The sequence below is a fragment of the Canis lupus genome, unplaced genomic scaffold (assembly GCF_011100685.1).
Source record: "Canis lupus familiaris isolate Mischka breed German Shepherd unplaced genomic scaffold, alternate assembly UU_Cfam_GSD_1.0 chrUn_S1775H1972, whole genome shotgun sequence".
Taxonomy (NCBI): Eukaryota; Metazoa; Chordata; class Mammalia; order Carnivora; family Canidae; genus Canis; species Canis lupus.
The window spans coordinates 4,077-16,224 of record NW_023330629.1 but is presented as its reverse complement, the minus strand read 5'-3'; the positions used below and the strand labels follow the sequence as shown (position 1 = coordinate 16,224).

General features: G+C 32.5%; 1 protein-coding gene across 1 annotated transcript in view; it reads left to right on the top strand.

Annotated features, from left to right (window-relative positions):
• LOC119878647 (CUB and sushi domain-containing protein 3-like) overlaps positions 1–11,297 on the top strand; it is a gene marked incomplete at its 3' end in the record, with an annotated part of 29,908 nt that extends 18,611 nt beyond the window's left edge. The window contains exons 3-5 of the mRNA XM_038589236.1: positions 645–783; positions 7,611–7,798; positions 11,109–11,297. Of these exons, the coding sequence (XP_038445164.1) occupies positions 645–783; positions 7,611–7,798; positions 11,109–11,297 (516 nt within the window). The remainder of the gene's footprint in view (positions 1–644; positions 784–7,610; positions 7,799–11,108) is intronic.
• Positions 11,298–12,148: the final 851 nt, after the last annotated feature.

Genomic DNA, 12,148 nt, shown 5'->3' with positions numbered 1-12,148 from the left:
AAAATTATATACTTGAAATGATAAACTGAGGATTTGAAGCTAATGTAAAGGAAAAGGGATCAAAGTAGATGTCTAGGGAAGGGAATGGTATAATGAAATTGTAATTTGAAGGAGATTATTCTGATGGCTGGACTAAAGCAAGAGAGAAATCAGGGGATGGGAAATATCAGGGAAGAGGCTCAATCAGTGGGGGCCCAAATTGTGGTAGGGATTCTGGAACAAGTATGATTAGAGTTTTAGACAGTGTGTAGCATCAATGAGCAGTATTTGATAATGTGTCAGAAAACAAAAGAGAGAGAGAGAGACATTAAAGCTAACAATTTACATTGTTTTCAAGCCTTGAATGTGAAAATGACGGAGACACAAGAATGCATTTTAGGCACATCATCAGGACACTTGAGGATGATCCGTTTATCTGACATGCAGAGGATATAGACATGCCGTGTCTCAGTTACTTTTTCTAAGGAAAATAATCATTCAGTAATAGGACTGGATCTAGTTTTACTTTCAAAATGTTACTAAAGAGCATTTTTGAAGTACATGCAGAGGTTCTTTTAAAAAAATTACACTTGGAACTAATAATAATCTCTGCAATTTGTTCTAAAGCTTCTGTTCTCACTGGTTCTCTGATTTCATTTTCTCAGCTCCATGTGGCGGCCATTTCTCAGCTCCCAGTGGATTGATTCTCTCACCAGGATGGCCAGGATACTATAAAGACTCTTTGAATTGTGAGTGGGTGATTGAAGCTGAACCTGGACACTCTATCAAAATTACATTTGAAAGGTCTCTACAAATATTTTTCTACCTTTAAAAAAATACATATTATCTAAAAGAACAGTTGACATTATCCACTTTATTTACCAAATTTGTGTATCATTTTATTGAAATAGTTGATTACTGAGCCAAGAATGCTTCAGACTGCCCCTTTTAACCTTTCAGGCTGCTTTCAAGTTAATTTTCTATTTGTTTAATGCTCTGGCAGGGCTATTGAGATATGCAAGATGGACCTTTTTTGCTTTATATACATATGCTTTATATGCATTTGCTTTATATACATATATACACTACTGAGATATGAACATGTGGCCTTTAACTTAATGAGTTTACTTGTCCTATATTTTAAAGGGTCTGTGTGTCCTGCTTTATTTCAAAAGGCAGAAGTGCTATAAACACATTTGAATTTATACTGTAGTACAGCCTGAGAGACTTAAGCACACCACCCACATAACTTAGGTCTTAAAAAAAAAAAAAAAAAAAAAGGCTGTGTCAAATTAATGCGTGTTAATGATTGGCCAGTTGAGCTTTTTTTTAATCAGTGCTACTGATCAAATAATGTATTTCATGAAAGATTACAATATTAAATATTGAAGAGTTAAAAGAATGAAGCTTCAAGTCTATGATTGGATTGCTATTTATAAATTGAAATGGAAGTATTTATATAATTTCCCAATTATATTTTTTACTCCCTCCATCTTCCAATCCCTTTATTTAAAAAAAAAGGAAACTTTGTAAGCATTTTATTCACATGGAAAACATAAAGGTAGCAGAATTATGCTGATGATTGAATTTTATGATCATAACACAATCCTTCATAGTTCAAGAGGTTCTTCATTGAATTAATACTAGTATTTATTAAAAGTTGAGAAGGAAACAAATTTTATTTGACAAATGTAAAGGGCTAAACATTTCACGTGGGGCCATCCTACCTTATTTTGGACTACACAACTTTACTACAACTGTATTACTTTGGCAGGGCTGCCATAACAAGGTATCACAGACCAAGTGACTTAACCAACAGAAATCTATTTGCTCACAGTTCTGGAGGCTGGAAGACTGAGATCAAGGTGTCAATAGGATTGTATCTTCTGAGGCCTTTGTCCCTGATTTGTAGTTAGCTGTCTTCTCCCTCTGTCTTCACATGGTCTTTCCTCTGTTTCCTAATTTCCTCTTCTTGAAAGAATATCAGTCATGTTTGACCACCCATATGATCTCATTTTTGCCTTAATTATCTCTAAAGAAACTTTCTCCAAGTACAGGCACATTCAGAGGTACTAGGGGCTAGGACTTCACAGAAGAATTTTAGGGGAACACAATTCAGCCCAAAACAATGACTTACACATTTTTTTTAAAAAAAGTTTATATTTAGAATACTTTGCAGAGTTTTTTGTTGTGCTATTGAAATCATATCCTTTATTCGATGATACAGCTTGTTTTGCCATAGTAATTTTAGTGTAAAGCATATGATTTATTCAAAATAAAATTTTCATCATGTAATAATGTCCCATAAATGTGGGAGCTAAATTAACCAAACTTACTACTCAGAATTCTATTTGGTTTGGAACATATAACATAATAATATTGATCATATCATTGAATAATTCAAAAAATTATATTAATTCATGTCAATTAGACAAATTTGTTGCATATTTTTAATTTGTTCAATTTAGAGCACAGACTTGAAGAAGGATTAGCATATTTTTCTATCATAATTGATTCATATTTTAAATAAGTATATCATTATGGGTATTAGTACATAATTTTTTAGGATTTCCTGTTTGGGACTTAACATTATTTTGTATTAGATGTTATGATGTTAAGGCAATTGAAAATGTGTTTATACTCCCATAGCTTATAACATCTGTCATCTGTATATTTCTTATCATGTCATTATTCTTCAATATCTGAATAAAAAGGCTTGAGCCTCATCTTATATTCAGAGGAAAGTCTGGGCCCTTCTTAAGTTTTCAGAATTCCTGGGGAAGCTTTTGTTTACTTCCATTTCTGAAACCCTGGTCTTAGCATCATCTCATGTGTGAGCTAGGGAGGCTGCCACTCTCCTTCAACTTCTTATGCTTCTCCTTCTTTGTATCACTTTCCTTCCTTCTTACAAAAACCTTAATCCAAGGGATAACAAAAGAGGATTATTGCACTTTCTTAAATTTTTCCTGCAAATCCCTATCTTGGGAACGATTGCATGTATCTTTCCAGGGCCCTTTCTTATCTCAGACTCTTCTCTGGCTCTTGCCTTTTTCACACCCAGGATCTTCAACCCTCCTTCCTCTACTTCCCAGTACTCCCTCCAGTATCTAGCACGGTAAACTTCTTCTGGTAGCTTATTATCTCTTGTTTCTATGAGCTTCCAGTGAATGACAGGGGACAGGAAAGGGTGTAGATTTTGTTTTTCTTTCCAACACATGCAAATAATGATGTTTTTTCCTAACTCAAAGATCAGTGTTTTCCTAAGAATTCACTCTTTCTCCACCTCCCAGCTGACTCAAATGGTAGACAACTTTAAAAATAGGTTATTTTCATTATTTTATATTCAATTTAAAAAATACTACATAAGCAGAAAATAATATCACTAGAAAATTAGCTTAAGTTTTATTAACACAAAGTGCATTATTTTATTGAAAAACATCCCCTGGTTTGCTCATGAGAATCACCAACCATAATTAAATAAATAAAAAACAGGGGATATCTCTCAGCTATCTAGAGTTGCCAACTTGAGAAGCAGATTGCAAAGCAGTGCTTATAATTCAGAGCACCACACTTGTGACTTTTGACTTTATTCTTTTGTTTGAAGACAAATTTTCTCTGTCCAACATCTTTAACATGCGTGTTCTATCCCTCCTGATAGGCCATTACACAGGCCTCTTTGCTGCTTGCCTATCTTATGTAGATACTTTCAGAATTCTCTAAAGTAAAATTAGTGTTAGTTGTATCACCTATATTCTACGTTAAACCATCCCAGACTTATCTTCTTGGTAAAAAAAAAAAAATCCTTTCAACAATTTTTATAAACTGTAATGCCAGTTAAATAGACAAAAACCCCATTTAATTCTGATAAATATGGTTACCTAGCACTTTTTCTTCTGCCATTTTCTTATTCTCTTATCTGCTTCCTGTGACACAAATCCTTTAAATGAGGCTGTAAGCAAGAGTCACACTGCAAAATGATTTTCAGTGCTAGGGTTTCTGCACAGCAACAATACACAGTTCTGTAGGTCAGCCAGAACTGGCCTGGGGTGAGAAATGATTCCCAGAGTCCAAAGATTTTGTCTTCTTCCCGCGAGCACCACTGAGCAAGACTTGTCAACTGTGCCTCTTTTCTTAATCCCTGTGTCACTCTCTGAAGTAAATTATAAACCTCATAGCTCCTCCACCTCCTTGATAACAATGTATATATGTATATACACACACATATATACACAGAAATATATGCACACATATATATATATATACACACATATCAACATACATCCATATAAAACTATTCCTTGTTAATTAGCTAAAACACTGGAAGAATGGTTTTAAGAACTTTAAGAAATGTTTTAAGAATTTATTGATGTTATTTTCACTGTTTTAGAATAGACAGGGCATAGCTATATCAGTATATTTCTTTTGAATTTTACTTTACATAACTAAAATAAATAAGTCTCAATTCTGAAACAATGTTCTAAACTGAAATATTTGTTTTGGGGGTTGAGTCCTCTATCTACCCTTCTCTCCTACACACACACACACACACACACAAGCCCATAAGATTCTTGAATTGGAACAATTTGAAAGGAAAACTTTAAATACCATCTTCCTTTCTTCTTTTCTAAAGATCCTCTAAAGGTCTGAGATTTTCACTTAGGGCTATCCGTATACCGTGTGCTTTGTCAGAAAATGGGTTCCTTTAAAATAATCCACACCTTAAACAGCCATCACACAGTTAGGAGTAGTTCAGTTAAGATGCAGTGAACAAGGGACTTCATCAAGTTAAAAAAATAAATGAGAAGTTTATCCGTTAGATTAGAGGTATCTTGAAGTCAGAAATATGTACATTTATCACTTCCTTGTTTACTGACCCTATAATATCTTGGCGCTTCATTTCCTGTGTAAGATTGTTTTAAGAAACAAGATATCCTCTCTTAAGTAGTAAGAATTATGTCTTGAAATAACTAATTCCCTTCTGATTTCCTACCAAGTTATTGTAAGAACACTGGTTGCCAGCTCTTCAATAATTTCTGTCATTGTGAGAATACTTTTTAGAGAATTTGGCTCCAAATAATGAATTGTGTTTATTACTGAGTTATGTCCTTTGTTTTCTAATACCCAGGAATAATTTAAATTAATTTGGTTAAAATGAAATTTTAAATAAATACTATAACTAAGATGATGACAGAGCTATTTTCATATATTCTCAAATGTAGCAATTGACTAGATTTAATCTATGGGGAGAGGAAAAAAAACTAAATAACATTACAAATATATAAGCCACTATTTGGCTCCTTGAAATTGTCTCAAATACATTAAGTCAATGAAATCTTAAGAAATTGAATTTCCTATCAAACACAAAGCAACATAATAATGCCAAGGAACATATGTGTTTTTTTAGCTGTTTATCTCTTAACATAGCCAGTTTACAAGTCTTATTTTCAGATCTGCAGAAAAATTTTGCTTTGTTTCTTCCAACAGTTTCTAAACTTTCTCAATGTTTGGCAGCTTCTAAATGAACTGATTTACTATTAATCATCCTAAGCCCATCTTTCTATTTCTTTTTCTGACCTTAACTACTAGATCATACCTATCAGTATCACTCTTCCAGACAATAACTCTTTTAACTTTATTTCAGTTTGGTCAAAATGGCTTTGGATTACATCAAGAATATTTTTAAAAGACAACAAAAATTGAGTAAGATTAGGTTCAATTTCATTTTTAACACCATATAGTGGTTCCATAACATTTGTTTATGATAAACAATAAATTTAATGTCATGAAAAATGAACACTAGATTGAGGCAATTATTATTTTTAAAATAAATTTATTTTTTATTGGTGTTCAATTTGCCAACATACAGAATAACACCCAGTGCTCATCCCGTCAAGTGCCCCCCTCAGTGCCCGTCACCCATTCACTCCCACCCCCGCCCTCCTCCCCTTCCACCACCCCTAGTTCGTTTCCCAGAGTTAGGAGTCTTTACGTTCTGTCTCCCTTTCTGATATTTCCCACACATTTCTTCTCCCTTCCCTTCTATTCCCTTTCACTATTATTTATATTCCCCAAATGAATGAGAACATACACTGTTTGTCCTTCTCCGATTGACTTACTTCACTCGGCATAATACAGATTGAGGCAATTAATGAGAAATGTATACAACTATCTTGAAACATAAAATGAAAGAAATTCAAATTATTGCGTAACCCTAATTCATTTCCCTTGTTATTGTAATATATTTTTATGGTTCCTTAGGGCAAATCTGTGTTGATTTTCTTTTTTAAGGATCCACTCCTACTGAACAGTGTTCTCTATATCACCAGTTAATGTTGCTATTCTATTAAGAATTGTCTCTTTATGTTTCAATTCAAAGTAATCTCTGACTCTTCTGTGCATTTTAATTTGGTTATTATCAGCTGACTAGCTATCGAAGTGAAACTCCAATTTTAATACTACAATACACTGACTACAAACCAACAAAATAATGGACTCGTAATATACTATTGTCTGATCATTTACTTAAAAGACATAATGTGTTCCTATACATTTTCTATTCTAAATCGTGTTATTGGAAAAGTTATTTTTAGACCAATGCAATATATTCCATATTGCAAAATAAAAACTAAGATAAACTTATGAAATTCATTTATTTTACTAATATATTGCTTAACAGGGTGTAAAAGTGGTACAGATTGAAAAATATTTCAGCTGCACTTCTTAAATAGCATTTAAAATGCTATTTTTAATAATATTTTATGCATGTTAAAAGTAGCTCTGTGTTGATTGCAATTTATAAAAATTACATCTTTTACAAGAATTGAAAACATTAGCAGTAACTACCACCAAAAATCTAAAAATAAAACCAACCAGTATAGTATAGCATAAGATAGTGGTTAAGGAGCAACAGAGAGACTTGGATTTAAACTATTTAAGTTCTGCAGGCCTCAATTTTCTTACCTGCAAAATGAGTATAATAATAGGAGCTAATTTACAGGGTTAGGTGAAGCTTGGATAAATGAATGTAGATAAACTATTTAACAGAGCCTCAAGCACTTAGTAAACATTAACTACATAATCATTATTATCATTAATTAATAATAATCATGACCACTGTTTTGAAATAAAAACTATATAGAATTTCTAATGACCAAAATAGATTTGTCAAAAAAAAAGAAAGCGCCGCTACATAGAGCAGAAGTGAGATTTGAAATGTATATAGAATTAAGATGAGAATCTGATTAACTGGTTGAAGATAAATATGAATCACATACTTTTCCATAAAATGAAGAAGTTAAAAGAAAGGTGACTCCCAAAAAATGCATGGTTAATGGAAAGGCCACTTATTTAGTGATGATATTTCACAATATTTGAAAGAAATCTTACTTCTGAACAACAAATACATACACATACCTCTTTAATGGTAACTTTCCATAGGAATAAGAGCTTACAATTTAGGTATTTGCACATAACGAGGTCTTAAATGATATATATGATATTAGATAAGCTAAAGAAAAATTACAATATAAAAATGGTAAAATGTTTAGTCATTTAAATAACAATCTAAATTGTTATTTTCCTTATAGTGTTATTCTAACAAATATATTTTCACATGTGTCTCTTAATCTTAGATTTCAGACTGAACTGAATTATGATGTTCTGGAAGTCCATGATGGGCCAAATCTTCTGTCACCCTTGCTTGGATCTTACAATGGTACCCAAGTGCCCCAGTTTCTATTCAGTAGCAGTAATTTTATATACCTTCTATTTACGACAGACAACAGCCGTTCTAATAATGGTTTCAAGATTCACTATGAAAGTAAGTAAAATATTCTTTGATTTCCCTATTCCATCTTTCCTACATTTGGTATTACCATTGTATCATTAAAAGAACTACAAATTTATTAATAAAATAAAATTAAATCTTCCTTGACTGATGAGAATGCTAATACTTCACAAAGTATGTGTTTTAGTAAATTCTGCAAAAGATTTTTCAGCAATACCTATGTAACAACATTATAAAAGGAAATGTCAGAAGTATGAAATAACAAATTCCAAATGAGTTCATGTACTAGTTATTTGTGCACAATTCTGAAAAGCCAATAATAGTATCAATCTAAGATGTATATGAACATTGACAAATTCCTTTAGCATACACTTCATAAAGCCATTCTTTTATATTTTACTCACATTAATTGCACACATTTTTCCATTTAGAATACTCAATTTTATTATTCTGTGTAAAATATTGAAAATTATGGTAAGTTTGAAAGTAAAGTACATACATATATGTCCAAATATGACTAACATAGCTGATCAAAGACTACATATTAAAACAAGCTGTAATTCACTCACAATGTTGCAATCAGCATATAATAATCCCACTTAGAAGGTTACAGTTTTATTTTAAAAAATCTAAAATACATATGATATTTAAAAATAATTTGATTCTAGTATATACATAGAAACAAGATTTTTACTTTATAAACACTTGTTATATTTATATGAGTGTATTGCATATGATGTATACATATATGTGTGCTCACTTGCGTCTTGACATACATTGCCATGTATCTTTGTGTGAAAAGCAGTTTTGGTGGAATGGATCTAATAGCACATTTAAGAAGGTTACTGTAAGGTATTTTATATCAGGTACAGATAGGTATTCTACCACTTATTTTTATATTCAAGTCTCCTATACCTCTTGTCCCCTCAAGACAAATTTCTGCATTTGAAATATATAACTTTATATTCCATATTGGATGTCTCTTTTCAGCAGCTCTGGTCAATGGGCTTATGGGATTTTAAAACCATAATCAATATCTACTCATTACTTTTTTTAAAGATCGTATTATCCATAATATTGTTTAATTATATTAACTTCTCTTTTTATTTAGAGCTTTATGGCATGGAAAAATATTTTCTTAATATTATTGTAAAATGTAACAAGAGGCTTGACTCATACTTGGGAATTCAGATGAATTGAAGGTTGAGTTTAATTGAGATTTTAGTTTAATTGAGATTTTAGTTTGATATGTTTGTGTTAAAATGGAGTCAGAGTAGTAGCATCATTTTTTGCATCTATTTCAAAATTAATTCTTCTTAGCAATTAATTTTTATCAATGTGTTCCAAATGGGCAGGCCCTTTTCCTTTAATCCATTGCAGTTTCCTATTCCTAACAAATCTTATTCAATCCCACTCCAGCCAAGCCGTGTGATTTTATCACGTGTCAGACATAGGACAATTTTAAGAACTAAATAAAACCACACATGCAATATGTTATTATAATAGTTAGCATGCAGTAAGTAATCAATGAATGATAGCTCTTATATTTTTTCTTTGAAAACTTACTGAGTGAGAAATTAAAATGAGAAGTCAAGCTCAAATGTATCGTTTTTATAAAAGAAATTATTCACCGACACTCATTAAAGACAGTGGAACAGACTACTACAGTGGGGTTTCCTCTAAGGCGAGAGACATTGAGCTCAACTCTGACTACAAGTGGGACTTCATACTCAAGAAGCAGGGTAGGGAGAATCAGTGGGAGGGAACTTGCCAAGATGAGCAGACCATTAGTGGTGAACGGAATCTGGCTAAACCCAACAGACAGGATTTCTGCTGAAGGCAGGTCAGAATGAAGAAGGTATTGAGGGTGGGGAAAAAGGAATTTGATCAGACATCAAGACAGGAGGATTTTCAGTAAACTGACCCATCAGGATTGTTGCTAAAACTGGACTAAATGGACCACAGGTGAGGCCTAGTCAAAAGGATTCAGAGGATCCAGACGACACTATGGTCAAGGCAGAGTGTCTTTGTCACAGTCAGCAAGTTTGTCACCCATAGGCTCTTAATACCATAATTGAAGTTATGAAGCTAGTGACTAAAAGGAGGAGTGGAGACTGAGAGCTAGAGAGGCAGAGGTTGATCTAAGATGCATTGGATGTTGGTTTGGGTCAAATCTGGCCTGAAGGCAGTAATGTTCTGTTTAAATTAGTTTATAAGAGATCACTTCTCATTTTTATTCTATTTAATGTCGTGGTTTAATTACTATTGTGAAACAATCTCTAACATCATAAGCCCTTTCTTTTCAGGAATACAAACAGGCAAAGACATTTTTTGTTGTTTTTGCTACTTAGTAAGTTCCCCAGCTGATGGTAACCAAACTCTTTTCAAATCAACCATTCACAAACCCCAAAATCAGTAGAATGAACCTTTAATTGTTACACTTAATAAAATTTTAAAATGTATTTGGTATTTGGTGAATTTCTATTTTTTAAATTAAATTCATTTAAAATTTTCTATTTTTCCAGAAGACCAAAACGTGATGAGAAGGATTATTTGCAGTGCTACCACTGCGCGCACTCCAGATTTTCATGGTATTCCTTTGCCAGGGCACTATTTACCTGGCTCTACTTTCTCTGAAAATAAGGAGATTGCAAAAACTATACCAATAACATAATATTTATAGTTCTCAAAACACACTAAAAATAATAATAGTAACAACATGGACTAGAATTTAGGAATATAACCCATTTTCTGTTTCAGTATAATTTCCCTTCCTTGACAAGTAGCCACCAAAGCTTTTGTACTGCTTTATTTAGAAAGGTACGGTGTTTGTACTTTCATATATCACTAATATTTATATCTATGTATTTTTTAAAGATTTATTTATTTATTTGAGAGAGAAAGAGAGCAGGAGGATGGGCAGAGGGAGAGACAGAAAGAGAGAATACCAAGCAGACTCCCCATTGAACGTAGAGCCTGACATGGGGCTTAATCCCAGGACTCTAAGATCATGACCTGAGCTGAAGTTAAGAGTTGGCCACTTAACCAACTCAGCCACTCCGGCAACCATATATATATATATATTTAAATTTAAATAATATAAAGTTTGATAATTATACATTTTCATTAGGTTCTTATATAACTAAGTGATCTGAATGTGGGCTTTGCAGGTAGGAAATGTCAAAACAAATTTGTTAAACAATTACAGGTTGTTTAAATAAAGCTATTGGCATGTTAATTTATTTGTGAAAATCATAACACAATTGATTGAAGAAATAGGAATAGATTTTAGCAAATCTGAATCCATCAAACTTACTCTTTGTCTATTCCCTTTGTTTCCTAGGTGTTACAGTGAACACTTATTCTTGCTTGGACCCTGGCATTCCTGTACATGGCCGTCGCTACGGTCATGATTTCTCCATAGGTTCTACTGTTTCATTTAGTTGTGACCCAGGATATAGGCTTAGCCATGAAGAGCCTCTTCTATGTGAAAAAAACCACTGGTGGAGTCATCCACTTCCAACCTGTGATGGTAAGAATTAATTCAACATGCCAAATAAGCTGATTTATAAACCAAAATAAATCAATATAGTATTTATGAATTGTGAGGCTTTATACAGCTATAAATATTTCATATTTTAAAAGATTATCTTGAATTTTGGTAATTTAGTTATCAGACCCTGAATTTAACAAAATTAAAAATGTGTCATATGTCAACAATACTTCAAAAAGAAAAAAAAAGAATAAATACTGATAACCAGCCCAACTTACCCTATGCCTAAAGATGGTATATATATTTTCAAAATGTGCTGATGTAACCATTTTAAGTACATATTGTGTGCTTGGACCTTTGACAAAATAGTATTGAAAATGTCAAATTGGTATCAATGAATTCACTGAAAGGATAGAACATTACCTACTACCTTGCAAGGCAAAATGCACCAGTCCAAATTCCACCTAGTTACACAGCGCTATGACTACATATACAGACTACTCTGTGGTGGAAATTCTTGGTTATGATGAATATTTTACCAGTGTCCTTACCTCTACTTTCTTTCTATAGAGAATAAGTCAGAAATTCTTCATTTTTGTGCAAATACAGTAAAAGAAACTGCTTCTATAAGTTTAAGAAGTGTTTTCATACTTGTTTTATCAAAAAACACACACATTGTAAATCTGTGAACTGTTTGATGCTGGGCTTTAATTTTTATTTATAACACTATTTCCAAGTTCTGTACTTATTCTTGTTCAAAGGGGAAGATTGCATTCGTCATTTTATGATCACGTTTTCAAGTGACATCACCTTTTGTAACAGCTTCAGGCCAATTTGTTTTTATCACAAGTTTTAAGAATCATCAGCACATCTTCCTTGCATTTGGTACA